The sequence below is a fragment of the Crinia signifera genome, chromosome 1, assembly GCF_055691185.1.
Source record: "Crinia signifera chromosome 1, ASM5569118v1, whole genome shotgun sequence".
Classification (NCBI taxonomy): domain Eukaryota; kingdom Metazoa; phylum Chordata; class Amphibia; order Anura; family Myobatrachidae; genus Crinia; species Crinia signifera.
The window spans coordinates 386,083,322-386,107,538 of NC_139217.1; the positions used below are offsets into that span (position 1 = coordinate 386,083,322).

General features: G+C 44.3%; 1 protein-coding gene across 1 annotated transcript in view; it reads right to left on the reverse strand.

The window, feature by feature from the left end:
• Positions 1-24,217, reverse strand: part of SLC27A6 (solute carrier family 27 member 6) — a 58,739-nt gene that overhangs the window by 13,359 nt on the left and 21,163 nt on the right. Inside the window, exons 5-7 of the mRNA XM_083151551.1 lie at positions 16,665-16,859; positions 14,290-14,380; positions 7,466-7,664 (exon numbers count right to left, since the gene is read on the reverse strand). Of these exons, the coding sequence (XP_083007677.1) occupies positions 7,466-7,664; positions 14,290-14,380; positions 16,665-16,859 (485 nt within the window). The remainder of the gene's footprint in view (positions 1-7,465; positions 7,665-14,289; positions 14,381-16,664; positions 16,860-24,217) is intronic.

Below are 24,217 nucleotides of genomic sequence, written 5' to 3' on the forward strand. Positions count from 1 at the left end.
ACATTGAGTTTGTAACATGTAGGGTGAGATTTAATAGGATGAGAGATTCAGAAAGTGAGAGATTTGGTAAAAAATCTCCAGTTTTTTTAAAGCGGCAATCATGTACACTGCAAAACCAGTGTGATTTTGCAGTGTAAGTGATTGCCGCTTTAAAAAAACCTGGAGATTTCTTACCAAATCTCTCACTTTCTGAATCGCTCATCCTATCAAATCTCACCCGTAATGTGTGCTGATTGTAGGTTATCCACAGGATTTAGGATCAATCTGAACATTGTGGTCATGAAACGGACTTGCACATTCTGTATGAGTAAGCTAGTTGTAAACTAAAAACATTGTTGCATACTCAAAATGATTACATTATTAATATTCTATGAAGAGTATTCATGTGAAATACAGTATCACTTCTGCTGCAGACATTGTGGATTCAGGGGGGGGGGGGGGGGGGGCACCCGGGCACGTGCCCCCCCTCTTATTTTTGTTGTATCTGAGGACCAGGGCTTTCCAACGAGCCCAGCTCCGTGTCTCTAGCCCCCTGGGAACCGGAGATATTGCCTAGCAATGCTGTAACGTTTTTCCCCATAGGATAATATGGGACCCGTTAATTCCGACCCCCACCCGGTTCCGACGGCTGCCAGTTCCCCCCTCTGGCATCACAGAAGCTTGTGGTTGATCTCATTCAATTCCCAATTGCTGGGCCTTCAATATGATACCAGGCCGGTCCATCGATTCCAGAGATATTGCGGATAAACAGATTTTTTTATTTTTGAAGTGTAATTTCATGGCTGTTCATGTTCTTTGAGGGCAGATTACTCTGGAACCAAACGTTCCAGTTTCACAGGACCAAAATCATTCAAAGCCCACTCAAAAGTTCTTCAATATGATACTTGTCTCATGTAAATGGGTCAGTTGGTTTCAAAGATATAGCCGGTTAAATTAGATAACTGGTTAAAGGGGGGAGGGGTGGTTTTCTCTACCCCTCACACCAGAAAATGCAGGGACTAGGCTGGTGTAAAAGGGGCCAACCTGGGAATGCATTTTCTGGTGTGAAAGGGGTATCATTTCAAATAGCTGGGACCTGCAGTGCTCTGAATACAGCTAGGCTCTGCCACTGTCAGTGGATATCATTTCTGCTTGGAGGCGGCTGTCCCCCATTTACCATGAGCATGAATTCCCCCTTGGCAATGAGCATGTAATCCCACATGGCAACGAGCATGAAACCTCTGGCAATGAGCATGGAACCCTTGGCAATGAGCATGTAGATAAGCAGCACTTATGTAGCATAATTTTTAATAGGCATTATGGTGTTTGGCACAATACATAATGGATATAATGGCGTGTAACTTAACGTGTAATGGACATTATGGTGTAAATGTTTAATGAGCGCCTTTGGCGGACAATGTCCCTGTTTATGAAGCGTACTGTGAATTTTGGCTTAATCCGTGTGTTATTATGTGAATTTTGGCTCAATCCGTGTTGCATTATGTGAATTTTGATACAATCTGTGTGGCATTATGTGAATTTTGGCTCATTCCATTTGGCATTATGTGTAAGGGGCAAGTAAAATAGGGTCTAGTATTTTGTTGCACAATGTGTAGAAGTTGTATATGGTGTGGTACACTACACTCAAGGACACGCCCCCTGTTGGGTGGCCACACCCCCTTTTCCGGAGCGCACAACTACATCCTTCACTTTTGTCGCCATGGTGGGCCTGCGTACTTTAAATGCCAGTGCCTATTTTTAATCCCATTCCCACCCTCTCTCTGCCGCTCTCTTAGCATGTACACTGGCACCACTAACACCGCCCCTCCCCCACCTAAACCCTTTTTTATCATGGTGCCCCCCCTGTCATTTTATCCTGGATCCGCCCCTGGCTGCAGACAACAAAGCAGTTTAGTACCTGATCTGCTCCCTTTGTGTACAGAATGTTGTACAAATATTAAAGGTTGACATAAGTTTTTTTACATTTTTCACAATGCGGTGGGAGAATATAATAGTGTCCTAAAGCCTGGCGAGCACAGATTTTGACTGTCGACCTTCCCATTGCCGACCTAATGCTTGTGTCGACCTTCCGACCCGGTCTTAAAATTTCAAGTGTTGAGGGACTACGATAAAGCTGCCAAATCAACGGTGTTATGATAGATTAGTGTCAGCAGAACACTATCTGTGAACTTTGAACTTGTACTGCAGATAAACTTCACAAATAATAAAGCACAGAGGCTGCTACTGGGAACAGTTCAGGTAGTCAGAGAGGTAATCCAGGGACAAGGCGTGGGACAAAGCTGGGGTGTCCATATTGCAACACTGTACTGTAATACTAGTCAGATGAAACCAAGGTAGTCAGTCAGATTGAGATCTTAAAACCTGAATTGATTTTAGTTAAAATGTTTCTAATAAATCACTTTTTTTTTGAGCCGACTTGTGCTGACAGGCGGTATTTCATGCCCCACCATCCACTAGGGTGTGGTGGGAGAATAAAAGGTACTCTTTACCTAGAACGGCGCCCGTCGCGGGCATCGCGGGTACATTTATGCCTGCCCGCGACGCGACCGACGCGATGCCCGCGATTTTCCCATTGAAAACCATGTTAAACCTGAAAAATCGCGTCGGTCGCGTCGCGGCCGGCCATAAACGTACCCGCGATGCCCGCGACGCGATGCTCCCGATTTCCCATAGGAAGCAATGTTAAAAGCCGCGATGGACCCGATTTTAGTGTTAAATGCCTCAATCCACCCGATTTGGCCATAGGAATCAATGTTAAATGGGCTACAGAGCCCATTAACCCTTAAATGTCCCCCCAAATTTTTAACGCCACCCCACGATCAACGCCAACCCGAAGCGTGGCGAGCGCAGCGAGCCCGCGAGGGGCGGCGGTACGCGTCCTACGACCTTTTCATGCCCTACTATCCACGTCGGCGTGGAGTTGAGAATAGAATAGTGTGGCGAGCGCAGCGAGCCACCGAGCCCGAAGCGTGGCGAGCGCAGCGAGCCCCGCGAGGGGACGCGGATACCTTCACAGGTAAGCGCGTCCCCTCGCGGGCTTCACAGGTGTCCGTGGCCACGCGGACACCTGTGAAGCCCGCGAGGGGACGCGCTTACCTGTGAAGGTATCCGCGTCCCCTCGCGGGGCTCGCTGCGCTCGCCACGCTTCGGGCTCGGTGGCTCGCTGCGCTCGCCACACTATTCTATTCTCAACTCCACGCCGACGTGGATAGTAGGGCATGAAAAGGTCGTAGGACGCGTACCGCCGCCCCTCGCGGGCTCGCTGCGCTCGCCACGCTTCGGGTTGGCGTTGATCGTGGGGTGGCGTTAAAAATTTGGGGGGACATTTAAGGGTTAATTGGGGCTATTTGGGCTCTGTAGCCCATTTAACATTGATTCCTATGGGAAAATCGCGGGCATTGAGGCATTTAACGCTAAAATCGCGGTCAATCAGGCTTTTTAACATTGTTCTCTATGGGAAAATCGCGGTAATCGCGGGTACCCGATTTTGATTTACCCGCGATTTACCCGCGATGCCGCGATTACCGCGATTTTACCCGCGATGCCCGCGATTTCAATCGTGGGCGCCGTTCTAGGTAAAGAGTACCGAATAAAATAGTATGACAAAGCATGGCAAGTCATGTGGCGGGACGTGGTGCACTTTTTCAGTGTCCATGTTGACTGTGTCGACATTCGGGACAAAAAAAAAGTAAAAACCCATATTGTCGAACCTTTGACTGTCGACCTAATGCTTGTGTTGACCTAACGATATGCTGACCTAACGACATGTTGACATTCAGTCATGTCGACCTCCATGCATGTTGAACTTCAGTGGTAGAACTAATGCTTGGAGACCTATGTATGACTATCCAATGATCCCATTCCATTCTAACGGACTCGCTAAGCAGACCCTGGTACCAGCACATATAGAAGATGAGGTATTAAGCAGCTAAGGGCAAATTTCACTTCTTCTCCGGCATAATACCTGCAGTAGCATTAAACCCTAAAGGTCCATACACACTGGGCGACTATGCTCAGCGTGTATGGACAGCGATGATGTGCGGGGAAAGCAGCTCAGTGCATACACACTGAGTGGCTTTCCCTCTGCCCGGTGTCGACGAAGGGAGGGGGGGGAACTGCGTTGCGGAGCGTTATGCAAAGCCGTCCTGACAGCCGCTCATCTGCTGCTATAACCATTTGATGAACGGCTTTCCCGGCGATGTTGCGGGAGCACACAGCAGCGCTCACTGCTCATCGCCGGGCCATACACACTGGGCGGCTTTGAGCCCAGCTGTTTTGAGTGACTTTCAGCTCAAAGTCGTCCAGTGTGTATGGGCCTTAACTCTAGATACACAAGCACACACAAATACAACAGGTGGAAGTGTCAACACACTTAGCAAATTTATTAATAGAGCTGGAAATGGACAGCCCAGCAAGTTGATAGCTATGACAAGAGGGACTAATCCAAAGAAAATTTTAAGTGGCTCCAGTTATGCATTTTGCAGATGATAAAGTCATTCCCCCAGCTCACTGAATGGTATTCGTAACCTTGAACACTACATGATAATAGAATTCGGAGATATTGGTTACATATACCTGCGCAGGTGTATGATATGCCCCCAAGCCACGTCAAGGCTTCTCTGTATATTGGGGGTCCCTAGCGCTATATCTATGTGCAGGGAGCGGCGCCCCAAAAGAGAGAGAAAATGAAATGGAATTAAAATATTAAAGAAATAGTGTTAGTGAGGGAAAAAAAGTGTTAATAGAATGTAAGGGTGTGCCGCACTAGAGCCACCCAGCCCAACCAGTCCAGGGGCACCGCACCCCATACCTGTGCAGGTATATGTAACCAATATCTCTGAATTCTATTATCATGTAGTGTTCAAGATTGGTTACTAATACAACTCAGTGTGCTGGGGGAAAATATATCTTGTATTACTTATTCAGTATTAACCCCTCCCTTGCATGCACCTGAATGGTATTACTTAACTAACTGAGCATCTACCACTATCCATATGTATGTTGTGAGAGGCAGAAGGGAGCCCATATTAGGAGGAGATGTGGGTCCTGATATGCCACATGGAGTAGTCAGGGGTTGCTCCAAGGTAGGTAACTCTTAGTTTGGATATATCAAGTAAGGAGCCATTATCATGTGGCTTCTTGCTTGTTAATCGTAGACCCAATTTAGGGTAACGTGGTGTGGGGTGCGGTGCCCCTGGACTGGTTGGGCTGGGTGGCTTTAGTGCCGCATGCCCCTACATTCTATTAACACTTTTTTTTCCCCTCACTAACACTATTTCATTAATATTTTAATTCTCTCTCTCTCTCTATATGTGTATATATATATATATATATATATATATATATATATATATATATATATATATATATATATATATATATATATATATATATATATATATATATATATATATATATATATATATATATATATATCTTCGGCTTCTTACCACTAATATTTATTAGCACTATAGTTTTCACTGGCATGCCGCACTGGGCTTTCTAGCTTATGCTAGTTTTTTGGGGTGCCGCTCCCTGCACCTAGATATAGCGCTAGGGACCCCCAATATACAGAGAAGCCTTGACGTGGCTTGGGGGCATATCATACACCTGCGCAGGTATATGTAACCAATATCTCTGAATTCTATTAGAATGTAGTGTTCAAGATTGGTTACTAATACCATTCAGTGTGCTGGGGGAACTATGTCTTGTTTTACTTACTCAGTATTAACCCCTCCCTTGCATGCACCCGAGTGGTGTTACTGAACTAATTGAGCATCTACCACTATCCCTACCTATAGACATTTGGCTATTTCACACGTTCCAGCTTTTGCCGGGCAGCAAAACCCTGCAGCCATGCACAGTAGTTAATAATGGACACGATTGTGTCCATTCAGATGGGACGGCCACAGCCCGGTTGCAGCCGGCTGTCACCACTGGAAGGGACGGCTGCCAGGCTGTGGCCATCCCCACCATTGTAAACTGCTGTGTGCGGCACGGCTTCTTGGCCGTGCGGGGTTTTGCCACCCCGGCAGCAGCCTGAGCGTGTGAAATAGCCCTTAGACAGTTGTGGACTCCCTTTGGACACCTCAACTGAAACTACAGTCACTCTGGACAAGTGGACTGAATTTGCCAAGCTCAAGGAGGACAGAAACCTCCCATCTAGCAAATATTGACTACCAATGGACAGGATCTGGACTCCATCTGCACACATAAAATGGGAACTACATTTGGACAGAGCATCAGGCTAGCATTCTCCTTTCTCTCTAATCATTGCAGATTTCTCTCTGAAACTGGAAGCCCGACTCTTGTCAAACTTTCTCACTGATGATTACAACTTTCTTTGGGATAATGGATGTTTTCTTTAGTATATGGACAATTCTTCACCCAGCAGCCTTCACTCTCACAACTTTCCTTGTAGCAGATACGTCTATGACAATATACCCCCTTGTTGGCATATAGCCACACTATACTGATACTGTACATCTCCCTCTATCAGCTTTCTCTCTGGCTATGCCTCTTTTCTGTTATTTGATGCAGGTTTCATAGGTATGGATCTACATCTTGGACCTTATTCTGGTCCACACACAGTGCTGCAAATTTCATGGAAACACCCATGAAACCCTCTGTGTTCCCATGGGCGCATCCCCTCGCCAAGGACCCCGCCCACACTGGAGGGTGCGAACGGGATGGCAGACTAGTAGTTCATCATGCCCGCTCGCACCCAGCATAGGCAAATGTGCATTAGGAAAACATCAATCCCCTGTGCGAACGCGCAGGGGAGCAAACTGATTAGAATCAGGCCCCTTGTGTATAGTTTCGAATTCACCACAGCAATGGCCATGCATTCTTCCCTGACTGTGCTCAACTTCACCTCTTTCCTTAGGGTTAATTTGCTTTTCCATGGAGGATTTTGATGTCACTTCCTCTTTTGCTTCACAAACTCGGCGATGTAACCTCCATCTTTCCAATGGATGCATTATAGTATTTCCAGTGTGTTGCTCCAACTCCCTTCAGTGCCCTTTATACTGGAGTACTGTGTCCAGGGATTACATAGGAGTCTATCACACAAGGTCTCCCTCCCTTTCTATCACACTTGGTCTTCATCCATTTACTCTAAAAATCACTGCAAATGTCTTGAGACCACGCAGGGGCTCTGAGGCACATGTGCAATCATGTCTGGGCTGGGATCTGTAGCAGCCAATGTATGTATTGTATACATATAACAACCTGGTGCATGTACTCTGTACAGGAACATAGCACAAAGTGAGAGTTGCCTTCCGATAGCAGATGACTGCTACACTGTTTGTATTCATATGTAGAGCATACATATATACTTTATAAACATTTGAAACAATGTGATTTTTAATGGTTGCCATCTTTAAAGTACTAGTCTAATCTGTCAGTAATCACAGTACAGATTAGACTAGTACTTTACTTTAGTACATATTCTGATTTTACTGACCTGAATGTGTCTCCAATTCGGTCACGGAAGTACAGAAAATTATCGTGATCTTGCACCATCAGATCTCCAGTATTGAAATAAACATCTCCTTTCTTAAACACATCACACAATAATTTCTTAGTTGTGTGCTTTTTATTGCCAGCGTAACCAAAGAAAGGGTTGGCATGATTAACCTTGGATAATAAAAGTCCAGGTTCACCTGTGGGTGGACAATATATTAAATATAAATAGTTAAATGTAAAGATCAGCATATATAAAGATAAATGCAACTTCTTGGAGAGCATTAAAAGGCTTATATAACAAAAGCCATACAATTCAGAAAATTTGGAAATTAATATTTTCGTCTCTGTAGACATGGATTCTTTGTAATCTTTTTTCCCTGCCTCTGTGCATTTCCAATTGTTAATATGAGAATTTGGAAAGTATTCATTTGCTATAACACCCATCAAATGCAGTCCAGTCCTTATTTTAAGAGATCAAAAATGAAGGGCACAGGGACGTGCAGTCAGGGGAGGCAGAGCCTCCCCTGTCATTAATGTTTAATATAATAATACAATACAAAGAAAATACTTATGACACATATTATGTGTCATAAGTATATGCTTTGTATTATTGCAATCATTTTTACTGCTTTTTAAAAAAAATTATTAGCTTAGGAGGCACCAAGACCGGTGCCTCCCGCTGTACATATTAAAGTAACAAAGACAGGGGCGGGCAGTGGGCAGGGCTGAGAACCGAGCTCAGTTAAAAGCTTGTTTAAAAAAGATGCATAGGCGGCACCTATAGCAGTGCCTCGGTGACAGGGACGTGCATTCTGCCTATAGGAAAGCACACCCCTGTCACTGAGGCAGAAGTGATTGGACACAGTGGTGCTGTCTCAGTGACAGGGGCAGCTTTCATAAAGGCAGAAAGCGCGTCCCTGAACCATGGCTCCTATAGGTGAGGTGCCGCTTATAGCACAGTGTTTTTAAAGGTGGACGAGCCGTGCAACCGTTGCACAGCTCTTCTGCTGCCTTGTATTGCCGGGTGTGGGGGGCGGAGCTGGGCTGAGCCGAGCTGCCAGCTCCCGCTGTTATCTGGCCACCAGCCGGCACCGGCACCCGCTCTGCTCCCCATTACTGTCCGTCCGGGGACTCACTGCCTGGCGCTCGGTCCTGTGCCTGGGTGCCTGTCCCGGGATGAGACGCTGCCGTCACAGCTGCCGTGCAGTCTGCTGCCTGCCTGGGTATCCATAAGTGGTGCCTGGGCTGCCGCTAAACGGTAATTTGTGTTTGTGTATGGAGGGTGGGGGCTGTGTTTTTTCCTAAAGTGGCATACTGTAGGTTTATATGTGTTTGTGTTATGAGACAGACATGTGTGTTTGTGTTGTGACAGAGGTGTGTATCTGTATGTATTTGTGTAAAGTGACAGGTGTGTGTTTGTGTAAAGTGACAGAGGTGTGCACTGTTTTTGTGTGTTTTTTAAATAAAGTATATTGGCCCAATGTACTGGCCTCTGAGTTTATTGGCTGTGCGGGGTGCTGGCTGAACTCAGAGGTTCTATTAAAGAGGCAGACATTTACAAGCAAAACCATGCATTGATTGACCTTTTAAAAAAAACCTCAGAGTTCGGCCATCACCCCGCACGGACACTGAACTCAGACGCTAGTACTTCATTTAAAAATATACTTATTTTACACCAACACACAGAAACCGTACACACCTCTGTCACTTTACACAAACACACACCTCTGTCACAACACAAACACACACAAGTCTGTCCCTTAAGAGGCTAGTGCTAGTTAGTACATTTGGCTGCATGTTTTTTTTTTTTTTTTTAAGTGAAAAGGTATGTGGGCAGACCCCATGGAGGCTTGGTGGAGCCAGCGACGACAGGTCTGTGCCGAGCGCTGGGTCCAGGTGCTGCTCTGGCAGGTCTCTGCTGCTTATGCAGGGGGCAGCTACCGCACCTGCCTGTCAGTGCAGAAACAGCCCGAACCCAATGCTCCCCACAGAGCCTGGTGGCACTGGCTCCACCAAGCCAGTGCCTCACCAACCACAAACCTCACCGCACGTCACTGGAAGGGCAGTAACTAGGGGTGTGTGAGCAGTGCTGTTGCCCAAGACCACAAGACCCTGGGAGAGGGGCACTGCTACCTTTTCACCCCTGTACCTGGCACTGTCAAAGGGTGTATGCCAGGCATGTCCAAACTGTGGTCCTCCAGCTGTTGTGAAACTACACATCCCAGTATGCCTTGCCATAATTTTAGTATTCCCTAATAGCAAAACTGTGGCAAGCAAGGCATGATGGGACTTGTAGTTTCACAACAGCTGGAGGGCCATAGTTTGGACATGCCTGTCACATGTCCATGGCATGGACCATAAATGGGCACACCATAAATGCAGCTAGATGTGGATGGATTAAGCCATACTGGGGACGGATTGTAGACACATGGGGCCTTATTTTGGTTCATTCTTTATGACAAAATCCTTCTTAGATGGGCAAAACCATGAGCACTGCAGGTGAGGCAGGTGTAACTTGTGCAGAGAGAATTAGATTTGGGTGGGGTTTTACTTCAAAGTGAGATCTATATTGCAGTGTAAAAATAAAGCAGTCAGTATTTTCCCTGCACAGAAACAAAATTGCTCACCCAAATCTAATTCTCTCTGCACATGTTACATCTGCCCCCCCTGCAGTGCACATGGTTTTGTCCATCTAAGAAGGATTTTGTCAGAAAGAATGAACCAAAATAAGGCCCATAGTGCAGTACATGTACATTCATGCATTTGTGGTGCAATGTGATAAGCTAATTTAAGATTCTATGAACACCAGTTGTGCCTAAGAACACCATTTATCCTTTTGGTGAGAGTTTACAAAAAATGACTGCCTACATGTTTCTCTAGAGATGGCTAGCTATGTTGGCACTGGACACTCTAAAAGCCTTTACGTTCTGCCTGGGTATTAGGGACCCCCAGTGACAGAGATGCCTTGACGTACGGCCTGGGGGCTTAGCCCTATATCTGCAGATATATGCAACCAAGATCTCCGTATTATCTGATTATTATGTAGATACAGGGCTTAAAGTGGTCACGGAGAGGTGGTGGAACTCCTTTCTCCTGCCATCAAACACCCCCCCCCCCCCCCCCCGAATTAGGCGAACTTGGGCCAGTGCCAGGGTTTTTGGCACCCCCTGCAAACTATAAGTTTATGCCCTACCTCCCATTCTTTATGAAGGGACAGTGGTCATACAATTGTACTCCCAATTTAAATTATTTTACATAGTAGCACAATCTCATTCACATTACACCACATGTAGTGCCCCTTACTCACTTTTTCATGTTACGCTGCACAGTAGTACTCTGTATACATGTATGCAACACAGTAGTGTTTCTTATACACAATGCCAACAAAAGTACAGCCCCTTACACATGTTGCCCACAGCAATAGTACATTGTGACAGCTTGAAATCACATACTGTATGCTCTGCCAGAAAAGAAAGCTGTTGGAATTATTGTGCAGGGCTGTGGTGGAGGTGGAACTAGTTCCCCCTACCATTAGAGGTGGTGGAACTCAGTTCCCCCCAGTTCCCCCTCACTTTAACCCCTGTGTAGATATCTCTCACTCAGTGTGCAATGGGGATACAAAATGTTGTTTTCCTAACCAGAATTACCCCTCCCTTTTGGCACCTAATGCCCCTTTCCCACTGCAGCTAAAAAACGGTAAATTGCCGATTTTCAGCGCAATTTACCGTTTTAAGGCTGCAGTGGGAAAGTGACAGAGTTGAAATACCGTTTAAAGTTAAATGGTATTTCAACACGTTTTTAAAGCAGAGTCCTACCCGTTAAAATAACGTTTAAGAGGCAGTGGGAATGCCTCTTAAACATTATTTAGCCTCCAGGCAGTCCCAGTGCCTGATGAGACCTAGTAGTTCTCACTTTGTGCATGTGTAATGTGTGCACGTGCATAATAATGAGCCGCTAATTACATATGCGCATATGTAATGAGCGGCTCATTAGTATGCACATGCACTCATTACATATGCGCAAAGTGAGAACTACTAGGTCTTATCAGGCACTGGGACTGCCTGTATCCTGCATGGACCCCCGCTGCCTCCCCACTGCCCACAGGTAAGTACAAGGGGAGGGGAAGTGGGGGCACAGGGCAGGTACATTGGGTTAGGCACTATTTACACTGGGGGGGGGGGGATTAGGCACTCTTTACACTGGGGGAAGGGGGGGTTAGGCACGCTACATTTTACATGGTTCACTGCAATGGGAATGGTACTTAAATGGTATTTAAAACGGTAATCTACTGCAGTGGGAATGCTAATACCGTTTTAAATACCATTTAAGATTACCAGTACTTTAAACTGGTCTGCAGTGGGAAAGCAGTATGAGTGACACACCTCTGATTGAGCAGCTTACCAACAAAAGTGTTGTGCACTCAAAAAGTCAAACAAGAAAGTCACACCAACGACCTGTGTTTGGCAGCATTTGGGAGTTGGGGCTCCCTATTTGAATTTTGAACTGCACTGACCCATGTTTGAAGCCGCCATTGTTTGTTAGTATGGGAACGTGACATTTTTGTCTATATTCTGCCAAAGAAAATATTTTTGGGGTTGCTAGTTTTTCCTACCTTTGCATTTGACTAGTGTATGGTGTATGGAAATTGTTATACAAAAAGCATGGTTTGAAGCATATTTTCTATGAATTTTCACTTGTATTTGGCACATTCTAAAACCCCGGGTAATAAAATATTAGCTACTAGATATCTATAGAGTTGGGAATAAAGTAAGGCTAGGTACACATTGGGCAAATGACAATCAATATTTTGCACCAAACAGCTCCTCTTGACACACCAGGTCCTGTGAGGTTTTGCTGGCTTCATGTGTATTTTTTGCCAAAAATGCTTCTTCGATGTAAGACTGTGTGACATTTGTAATATGCATACAAACTGTTATGATGCAGTATAGAGATATACTGTAGGGTCGAATTTACTTGTTTCTTATCGACAAATTATCGCAAGTTTGGATTTTTCCGATTCGCTATCAGCTGTAACGTGTTTTGGATAGCCAATAAGATCTCGCTTTGAAATCTGTGCAAATCCAAGTAAAACCGTATTTAATGCAGTACCTAGGTATTCTTTTAACACCAAGTTCTGTTATGCTTCACATACAGACTCAATTGCATGCAGATATACAAGTGTTGCATATCAAATGAATCATCACAGACTCCTGGTGCATCATAGACACATCCTGCAGCAACTTAGACACATTTTTGATAGCATAGTTGCAGTGAACATATCAGCTCACCCCCACCAGGAATCTCTCACTTTGTCAGGGGCGTAACTAACTATTTAGCGCCCCCCCGCCGCACGTTTATTCGGCGCCCCCCCTTCTTACCCGCGGTCTGTGTCTCGCCCGGCTCTCTGTCAGGACCTTCCTGACGTTACGGTCCCGGCTGGCTCCTGCTGCTGCTACAATGAAAACGGACTCTTAGAAAATGGCTGCCCCCATACTGCAGACAGAAAACTGTCTGCAGTATGGGGGCAGCCATTTTCTAATTGTCAGTTTTCATTGCAGCAGGAGCCGGCCGGGACCGTGACGTCAGGAAGGTCCCGACAGAGAGCCGGGCGAGACGCAGACCGCGGGTAACTATAGCCCCGCAGCCCCCCGGCGGCGCCCCCAATTTCTCTGCGCCCCCCCGCCACCGCGGGGGCTGCGGAGCTATAGTTACGCCACTGCACTTTGTGGTGCATTAAAACTAGGAGGTATGAGGACACATCTGTATAGTGCGTGGATTGGCAGGTTTGTACAATGATTTTGTCTGGGAATGATGCTGTTGCGGCCTACCATGACTGGTAAGCCGGGGCCTATATTTCGGAGCCATGCCGAAAATCACAGACTTTTACAGCCGGCGCTGCACCTACTGACCCCGGACCTTGAGGGACTGACTACTCTGCTAAGGTTTACCTGGTGCCTGGCTCCCTGTACATGCTGCTGGGCACTGGACAAGAGAGGTGAGAGGCATTGTGGAGGACTTGCTTCCTTCACAGTGACAGCAGCCATCTTTGGATCAATCACTTTCTCCTCACTGTTAACCCCTCTACCAAGGGCCCCACAACTTAAATCTCCCCTCAGTGTCAGTGTGTGTGTGTGTGTGTGTGTGTCAGTGTGCCCCTATGCCCTGTAGTGTGTGTGTGTGTGTGTGTGTGTGTGTGTGTGTGTGTGTGTGTGTCAGTGTGCCCCTAGACCCTGTGCATTTTCCACCCTAGGCTTATACTCGAGTCAATAAGTTTTCCCATTTTTTGTGGCAAAATTAGGTGCCTCGGCTTATATTCGGGTCGACTTACACTCGAGTATATACGGTACTTTTTCTTAAAATTTACTCGACTCAAAATCAGGCTCAGTTTTTTTCTGTGGAATTGCTATTATATCACACATATTCACTTATATTTGATCAATGAAAAAAAAAATTTATGTAAATGTTTAACTTTTTTTTTTTCTTCTTCTTGGATTTGGCTTAAGTATTCCATATCTAATTTTGGGGCAGATGTATTAAGCCTTAACAAGAGATAAACGTCCAGCCAATCAGCTCCTTACTGCCTTTTTTTCAAACACAGCCTGTAACATGGCAGTTAGCAGGTGATTGGCTGGACGTTTATCTCTCCTTATCACCCTTGCATTTATCTCTTGTTAAGGCTTAATACATCTGCCCCAATGGGTACTACCCATACTAAGCACTCAATGGCAAGTGCTTACTTAATTTTGTTGAAATCAGTTTGGTATTTCCTAAAAGGCATTATATATAAATATATCAATAATATTAATAATATTCACTATTTACCTTTTCTGACTCTTTCACACCAGCCTTCTTTATTTCTTATAGGTTCATCTTTTTGAATGTCATATTTTATCAAGTCAAAAGGAAACAAAATCTGGGGACAAAATAGATCATATATTGTCACTAGCATGCTTTGTTGATGAAATAGAATTTAAATATACATTTAGTGGCTACATAATTATGTGCAGCATTCTAGTACTGGGCCGGAATCCCCCTTTGCCCCCAGGACAGACTGAATTCTTCAAGGCATGGATACAAAAAAGGTATTGTAAGCATTCCTTACAGATTCTACTCCATAGTGACATGACAGATTCACAGAGTCAGAGTCAGCCATAGGCTGCGTCTACACATCGCATTTTTAGCCAGATGCAGTCGAACAGGAGCTGTTTAGCAGGATGCTTACTCAAGAGTATATATACACAAGCCTTCTGCATTCTGCTAAATCGCAATGTGTAGACACAAGAAACTTCATCCTGCTAAACAGGATCCTGTTAGACTGCATCCTGCTAAAATGCAATGTGTAGATGCAGCCCTAGGCATAGCAATGCTATGGGCGGAGCTGCAGCTCCAGGCTTCCCCATGAATATAGGCACACAGCAGGAATAGGTGCCAACACTGTTACTGGGGTGCTGCGCTGTGAGGCAGCAAGTGAAGAGGGCAGTATGTAGTGCTGTGAGGAGGGTCAGCAAGTGCTGTGAGTTGAGCAGGGACTAGGTCAGTGTGTGGTTTTAGTGTATAAACATTACGTTTGGTAGTGAGCAGGGGCAAATTTTGGGGTCTGGCCACCCTTGAGCACAACATTATCAATTGTCCCACAATTACGGCAGTGCCCCCTTCATATTAGGGCCTCCTGACTGCCAGAGTTACACTAACCTCGCCCCCCCCCCCCCCCACACCACAATTTATGGACCATTCAACTCCCTCCCGCACCAGTTTCAAAATAAACAAATACAAAAAAGTCCAAGCAAGGATCTAATGCAAGTGTGACTATGCTGTGCCTCCTCCCATCAAGTGTCACCTCTAGTGATTAAATGCAAGTGGGCACCAGCCAAACTAGTTGGAGCCGGCTCTGCACAGTTGTTACAGGTAAATCAGATGCACATTCATGCTGAAAATCACCCATTTCACTTCAGCCCAAAAGGGGCTCTATTGGATTGAGATATGGTGACAGTGTGACAGTGAAGGCTATTGGAAGTAGTCATGTTCGTGGAACCAGCTTGAAGTTATGTTGGCTATGACATGAAGCTTTATCTTCCTATCTTCCTTAAAGGAGCGTTGAGAAGACTGTGATCATAAAGAAAGGCACATGTTCAGCAACAATACTGGTGCACTGGTCAATTAAGGTTCCTAGTGTATATCAAGAATGCATGCCACACATCAGTATACTGTACCACCAAATTATGTTTAAAATGTTAACACAATGCAAGTTGGATCCAGAATTTGGCATCTGCATATAGCAGCAGAAATGTTGATTTATTAGACCAAACGTTTTCTTTATTATTCAAGTGTCTGGATTTGGGGAGCCTGTGCCAATAATAACTTAAGTTTCCTGTTCTTAGCTGCCAGCAGTGGACAGGGCCTGATTAAAGGTTCCAGGTGCCCTGGGCTAACACACGTGTATCTCCCCTTGTATTGCTGCTAAAAACACATGTATGGGTGCTCAGGGACTCAGTTATACAGCCCAAGCGCATGTAATGAAATGTATACAACGAACATGTATGATCTAATGCCTGTGATGTGGGTAGGAGTCTTTGGCATTAGGCTGCCCAGCTGGCGTTTAAAGACAATGTACATAAATAATGGTCCATCAGTAAGTTACATTGGCACAGCCATCTGGTGGTCACCTTAAGAACTCCCACCCCCCCCACAGTACATCGGGACGGGTGATAGCTCACAAGCATGGAATACATGAGGCCTTAATTTTATTCCTCAGCAAGGTGCCCCCCACACCCCCCACCCTAGGCTGCAGCCTAATCAGCCTATTGATTATTCAGGCACTGGTAGTGGAACCCAGTGTAGAATGCTGCTGCTGGAGCCCAGGTTCCACATGTTGTGCATGTTTTTCTGTATACTGTATTACTGCAGTAACTCATGGCTATTTGCGAAACTGTCGCCTTCTATCCACATGAACCAGTCTTACAATTCACCACTACCCTCTCGCAGACCTTTGTCCATGGAACAAACCTAATTAATCTATTTTTCGTGTTTTTATCCAAATGGAAAGAAAACGTTAACAGCAAAAAACAACCATACAAAATAAAATGAAGAAAAATAGTTTATATTACTCACTTTAGACTATTAACAACATTTTGGATATGCTGATAAACACTTACACCACAGTATTAACAATTGGTTCCATTGAAAATGGAGCACATTACCTTATAAAAGAAATTGCTGCGTCCAACAGATCCAATTTTTCCAGTGTGGTTCATGAAACAAATGTTCCCTTCAGTGGCACCGTACAGCTCACACATTTTTATGTCACCAAACCGCGTGATGAATTCTCTCCACACGTCACACCGAACGCCATTTCCAACAGCCATGCGCACCTTGTGATCCTTGTCTCCTTCACTCTGTATAATGACCAAAAAAGCAGAATGCATTGGGTATAATATACATCAAAACTAAAAGAATCAGATTAGAAAAAGCTTGGAGATGTAATTTATTCTAGAAAATAATCAAAATAAAGCAAATCTAATGTTGTAGCTATGCCAGGTTTGTTAAAATACTTAAAGGTTGCAATCATTTTGTGTTCTAAAAAATACTGGTAAACTCTGCAAACCCTCTAAACATGAAAACTATAGCACCACCCCCAAAGGGCATAACATGGGCAGTAGACTCAGAATGCTAACTGATCCAGGCTCAAGAAGTCCCCATAGGCATTGCACTGGCATCAAGTTTTATTTTCCTTACTTTATCCTCTGCACATGGCCCTTATGGTGTATCATAAAATCTATGTAATTTTGATTAGTCCTCATTGGTGAAGGAGAGGAAGGAAGGTTTAACAGTTTAAAAATAAGCCAATAGTTAAGGAGCTTGGAAAGAGAAGTACCTTAAGGTAGTATTACGGTTTCTATACCTCTAGGTATAACTCCCTTGCACTCTGCAGTTCCCACTGGTAGCGTTTGAAAACACTATGACCACCTGAATGGGCAGGTGAGGGTCAAAACAGATATATATATATATATGATATATATATATATATATATATATATATATATATATATATATATATATATATATATATATATATATATCTATCATTGATGGAGAACCATAGCAAAACTGTAGCAGGGCATGTTAAGATGTGTAGTTAAACAGCAGCTGAAGTGCCGAGGTTCTTCCTCACTGAAATACAGTATATCCTTGCTACAACACTGTAGTGAGTGGTATTCAATGCCACCGACAAGGGGGTTTGTATGGCGAGGATGGCATCCTCAACGTCAAACCCCCTCAGCTTATTCAATGTAAGGGCCGAATCCTAGCCGTGAGAGGCCGGCGAGGATCCCTGTAAACGGGGAACCGCCGCATTTTGTGGCGAGTCTCGCAATTTTAATGGCCACACTCGCTGTTTCCACCTTGCCTCAGGGAACAGACGAGGAGGCAAATGGAGAGTGAACCAGATTTATTGAATTCCCTGACGGTGTATTATCGGCACTTCTATGTGCTGATAGCTCGCCGTTAGGGCATTGAATACCGCTCTGGTGTCTTAACCTTGGTGCAGGTCTTCAGAGAGTAACAAAATCAATTCCATCACCAGCTGGGCACCTTGGCATGTAACTATTTTCTTTCTGCACTGTTCTATCCTTATATTTGCTGGTCTAATATGTAAATGACCATTTCTTAATGATTAGACTGCATTGTATGTGATTTTGGGACTGTATATTTTGCACACTTGCTGGGTTTGCCTGCACTTGTTCTGTTGTTGGAGATGCCTATTTACTACACATCTACATGTGAGATTTTGGATTCCACACAGATGATCTCTGGCTCTGTGTTCTCCACAAGTTCATACCAGTCAGAGTATCTGTAAGTGCCTGTTATTTGGCAGCGCACTCTACTTGGCATATTTACTTTCTTAAATCTGATTCATGCCCACAGTTATTATTAGGTTACAAGGAGAGGCCAATTATCTGTAACTTGCTCCAGTTTTACACATTCTGTGACCGGAATACATATGGATGGTCAGAATAACGACACCACTATGCCAATGAAGGCAATACAGACAGAAGTCCGGTAAGTATAATTACCTTCTCTTTCTGTCCCCCTAATCATAACCCTCCATTCCCACTGCCTAACCCCCCCCACTGTAGTCTAACCCTAACCTTCTTACCCTGCACCCTAACCCCCTCCCCTGCAGCCTAAACCTAACCCCCCTTCTAAGTGCCTAACCTTATCCCTCTGTCCCAGCAGCCTAACCTCCCCTCCTCCCTGCAGCCTAACCCTAAGTTCCTAACCCCCTCGCCCCCCTTCCCATGCGGCCTAACACTAACCTGCCCTGGAATACTTAAGATTGGGATGTCGGCACTCAGGATTCTGGAGTAGGCATCTCCTTTGATGATGGTACTCTGGTGCCAGTCTTTTAACTGCCGGTATCGCAACCGGTGCTATTTTAGCCACATCCCTGTGACAATTTGTATGACACATTCTAAAATTCTATAATGAAGAATACTTCACTGAAAACAGGTCCCCAAGTGCAAATGCAACTACACAGAGCAGGCAGCGAGGGTCATTGAACCAATATATTGCAATTCCGTCATTCTTTATATACTTTTTAACTAGAGAAAATTATTCCAGTAAAAGCATGTGTATTGATGCCTTGGAATTTTAAATAATAATAATATTTTTATAGCGCTATTTCTTCAGTAGGACTCAGTAAGGTACTTGTGTATTATAGCGGCGCCCATCGCATCGCATACCAAAAGGCATGCGATATCGCGCGATGTTGTACAATGTCATACAATTTTAAAATTGTATGACATTGTATATGGCATACAATGCCATACAATGCAATGAAAAATTGTATAAGCACCCTAATGGGTGCTTACAATGTTAAATACACCCCCACGCCACCCCCACTATAAACGTGAACCCGAAGCGCGGCGAGCTACGACCTTTTCATACCCCCACTATCCACGTCGGCGTGGAGTTGATTTTATAAAGTGTGGCGAGCGCAGCGAGCCACCGAGGCCGAAGCGTGGTGAGCGCAGCGAGCCCCATGAGGGAACGCGGATACCTGTGAAGCACGTGAGGGGAAGCGGATACCTGTGAAGGTATCCGCGTCCGCTCGTCACGCTTCGGGGTATGAAAAGGTCGTAGGATGCCTACCGCCGCCCCTCGCGGGCTCGCTGTGCTCGCCACGCTTCGGGTTCACGTTTATAGTGGGGGGGTCGCGTGGGGGTGCATTTAACCTTGTACGCATCCATTTGGGTGCTTATACAACTTTTCAACGTATAGGGGCAAAAATCGCATCGCATCACATGCCATCGGGTGTATGGCATGCAATGCGATAAAAACATTGCACGACCAACATCGGGGGCGCCGCTATAATACACAAGTACCCTCAGTAATGTTCCTGTTACAATGTTTGTATAGAGCTATGAATGCACACATACATTGTTCATAAAAATCTCCTGCAGATTAGTGCATGCCTGCAGATCAAATGGGCAGCATATGGACTTTAATCTCCTTAATAAATTCAATTAATCTATTTAATCAAACAAAACAAAAAAAGACACCTATCAGAAGATCCTATTCCTCCATTAGGAATACTAGGCTCCTGGCTACCAAGGCCCTGGTGTACCCCGGCTTTAAAAAAATATATAGTTTTTTATTTGTTTTTGATGAACAGGGTGGAAGAAAGGAGACAGAACCAGCATCTTACCTAGAGACTATTTAGAATCTAGAACCATCTGTGCCTTTCAGTCAGTTTAAACAAGTGTTACAAGGTGCAACAAACAATCTAACAATAAAGCAGGAAGAGGCTGTTGCCCATGACTGCAATAGATAAAAGTCCAGATAGCAGCCACAACAACATTGTGGTTCACTGTGCGGGAGTCAGCATTCCTGGACATGATACACTGGAGGATTTTATGTTACTGACAGTGAACAACAAAGGGGCTTTCAGCCACAGCAGCTGGCACATGTGACACAAACACCTACCTCTTCTGAAGAAATTACAAGTCTATTGGAATCAACATACAATAATTAACTATTTATGTAATAAAATAAAGTTTTAATTGTATACTGTACTTTTAATGCAATAATTCAAATGCTATTTATTGTACTTGTGAAGCTGAAAGTTTTCCATTCAGAGACTAATGTGGCACTGGGAAATTATTACTATACTAAAGCGGACAGCAAACTATGATCTGTACTAGTCCCTGTAATATTTTCCTAAGTCAGGGTTTGTGAGTGCCGCCAGAAATTATGGTTCTACTGGTATGAGCAGTATACTGTATGTATAGAAGTAATACAAGGGATAAGGCCCCTAGGCCAGATGGTTTTGTAAATTAAATTTACTCAACATTTTGTGACACTTTAACACCTTGTCTGAGCTGTTAAAACACAACCTCCTCCCTCAGTGTTCCCCCCTCAAGAAATGTTGGAGGCACGCATAATAACTTTGCCAAAACCTGGAAAAGACTCAGCCTAAGTAAAGCTGTGGGCCGGTATTTAACTGTGGTATTCAATTGTACGCTAAAGTAATAGCTATACGTATTAACTCTAATTCTTGCCATTGCTGGTCCACCCAAACTGAATGGGGTTTGTTCCCGGAAGACAAAAAGGGCTTAAACTGCTTGTACCTCCATCTTAACCAAATATGTTTGGTCCAGGAGTTCCCCTAAAATAGCTAGCTCTAGATTGATCCTACCAAAGGCTAGAGGAGGTATAGCCTACCAGATTTGACCCTACAGTATATTACGAGGCCTGCATATTGGCTCAACTTAAATATTACTGCAAACTATATAATGGGCTGGGTCGCTGTATCAGATCTCTTTAAGATTCCAAAATATCTCAGACCAAATGTCCCTGTTCTAAGGCCTCTCTACAGGTATGGGACAAATTTTCAGCCAATATACCCTCTCTGGCCTTTGGATTAGCGAGTATATCCATACAATTGATCCCCAATTTAAATCTTATCAGATGGATTACCTCGGGCGTGGTAGTACTTGGGGATATTCTAGAAGGTTTCACTTTATTGCCCTTTCTACAATTGCAACAAAAAATTTATTTATCGGTCTCGAATTCTCCATTATTTTTAAATTGCCTATGGTGGGATCTCTACCCACACTGCACATATCTATGGATATGATTTACCAAAAATTTTTTATTAGACTCACAATATAACTCCAAAGGGGGACATATCCCTTTGGTACATGACTCTCCTCGACTTTGTAGTTGTCCCCAAGTCCAATGCCCAACAGAAATGGGAATCAGATCTAAATAGCTCATTATCTCCTGACCAATGGCAGAAAATTTTCCTTACGTCATACTCGATGTCCAGATGTCTTAACCACACTGTGATACATATTAACGTACTGTATAGATTAGATCTAAAACTTGACCGACTGCACACTTTTTGGCCATCATGTTCTCGAGTATGCTGGAGGCGATGTGGATAGGTAGGTCACATATCATATTTTTCTGGTCGTGCCCTATGATACATAATTATTGGATAGAGGTTTTCACCCTGATCCTCAAAGTTTTACATATTACCCGCTCTCCTGACCCCATATTGGCATTACTACATATGCAAGAAATGTGTTACATCATATGCTTATAGCGGCTCGAGCAGCTCTGGCTAAAAAGTGGAAACAACCCAACTCCCCGACCATAAAGTTATTCAGAAAACCATTTTCCACTTTCCCATGGAATCAGCATATATGCCTTTTTCTTACTCTTACACGTCCCCACTTGTTCACTGGAACTCTTGGCATTTATTTATGACAGAGAGAGACAGAGCACAGTATATTTCTAGCCATCCCCAGTGTGGACCCCTTCAATTTAGTCTCAATGAGGAGGCTGCTGACCCTCCCGACTCGCCCTGATTGATTTCTACTCTTTATATTGATGTTTTTGTACTAATGTAATGCGGGTGCTTTAAATCTATTTTGTTATATTTTAAGAAAGGAGATTTCCTTTCTTTTTATATTGCTGCATTGAACCATACAATGTTTCTATGCTTACGTTCTTTATATTTATATTTACCTTTCACTTTATATCCAGATGTTTGTTCCTGTTTCTTATTATGTTCCCTCACCCCTTCCTATTTCTTTTTTTCTGTACCCCTTATCCACCTTTAAACTCAATAAATTCTATTGATGTAAAAAAAAGAAGTAATACAAGGAATTAAGGAGTTAGGTTTCAAACCTTCTTTGGAATCAGGTTGCCTTTAGCATCCAATCAGCTTCTAGGTCTCATATATCAAGTAAATTCTATAAAATGATCAATATCTTCACATATTTAAAAAAAAGGTTTGATACAGCTCTTCCCTGCTGATTGTATTGCATAGTCCAAACGTGACCAACCTACAAACTCCTAAGTGACCATGCTGGCATTGTCCTAAAGCTACCGGACCACATAGCAGCCTACCATGCTTTGCTGTGAGTAATAGAGAGGATACATGATACCGGGACCCTCTGGGACACTACCCATACCATACCTTTCCTTCAGAGGTTATTTGCTGTTGCACCATTATTAAGGACTTTGGTTTCAATCTGCTCTCCAAAACCAGTTGGCCAGCATAAATCCCCAAGTGTGGCATTTGTATATAGCTTGTAATGTTTTAATCATTCCTTTTTATTTTTATGATTGTGTTTATGTGTTGTATAACTATGCAAAACTATTCAGTAAAATATATTGGAATTTATGTGAATGTGTTACATTGAAAAAGCGCTGCTTTTCTTGTTTTTAAGAGGAATAAATTAAGCTGGGCCAGTTTGCTGCAGTGCTACATGCACCAGGTCAGTACCTGGAGCCGTTTCTAGGTGATAGGATATAGCTCCATCAGCAGCAGCTCCTCCAGCTAGCTTAAGGCCAAGCAGAGTCTCCTAAGATTGTTCCATCAAGTGAGGAAGATGCCTCAAAAGGTTGTGGTATATGGTTCCGACCAGTGGTCGAAGTGGGTCGGTATACGGGGGTATGCCATACCGCCACTTTAATCTGAAGATAAAAAAAAAAAACTTTTTTTCCCCCTCAGGATGCTCTCTGATCACTCAGCAGCGCATATTGTGCTTTTGTAATACCCCTGTACAACGGGGCAGTCTGGCAGGGGACGTTGATGGACAGGGGGGTGTCCGAAGGTGCGCACTATATTCACTCTTTACTTTTCCATACCCCCACTTCAAAATTTCCATACCCCCACTTCAAAATTTCCACTTCGACCACTGGTTCCGACAGTCGGGATCCCAACAGTCAGTCGGGATCTCGACTGGCCGGATTCAGAGAGCGGGGCGAGTGCAACAAAGCACCTTGCAGGCTCGGTGCGCTCCCCCCCGCTGCGGGAACGGTGGCTCGCTACGCTCGACACCTATTCTATTCTGCCTCTATGGGGGTCGTGGACCCCCACGAGGGAGAATAGCCGGTGGCCGCCGGGAAACCCTGAATGTCAGGGTTTTGACTGTCGGGATCCCGACGTCGGGATAATGAGTGTCGGGATCCCGACTGTCGGGAAACTGTCCGGTACCCGCCTCAAAATAATGATCCAATAATAATATTTCGCAAAATGAACATTATGAGCTTAGATGTGAAAACCTTCTTCAAACACAAAAACTTAAATGGGTACACATGTCATATGTGCAAAGACACATTTGACTATGGAGGTAGCATTGTGTTCTGTTAGATACAATACATTCTTTACAGACCGGAACAGACTGAGCATACACAGTGACAGTCACCCTCAGAGAGCACAGTGACATTCTCTGTCAGA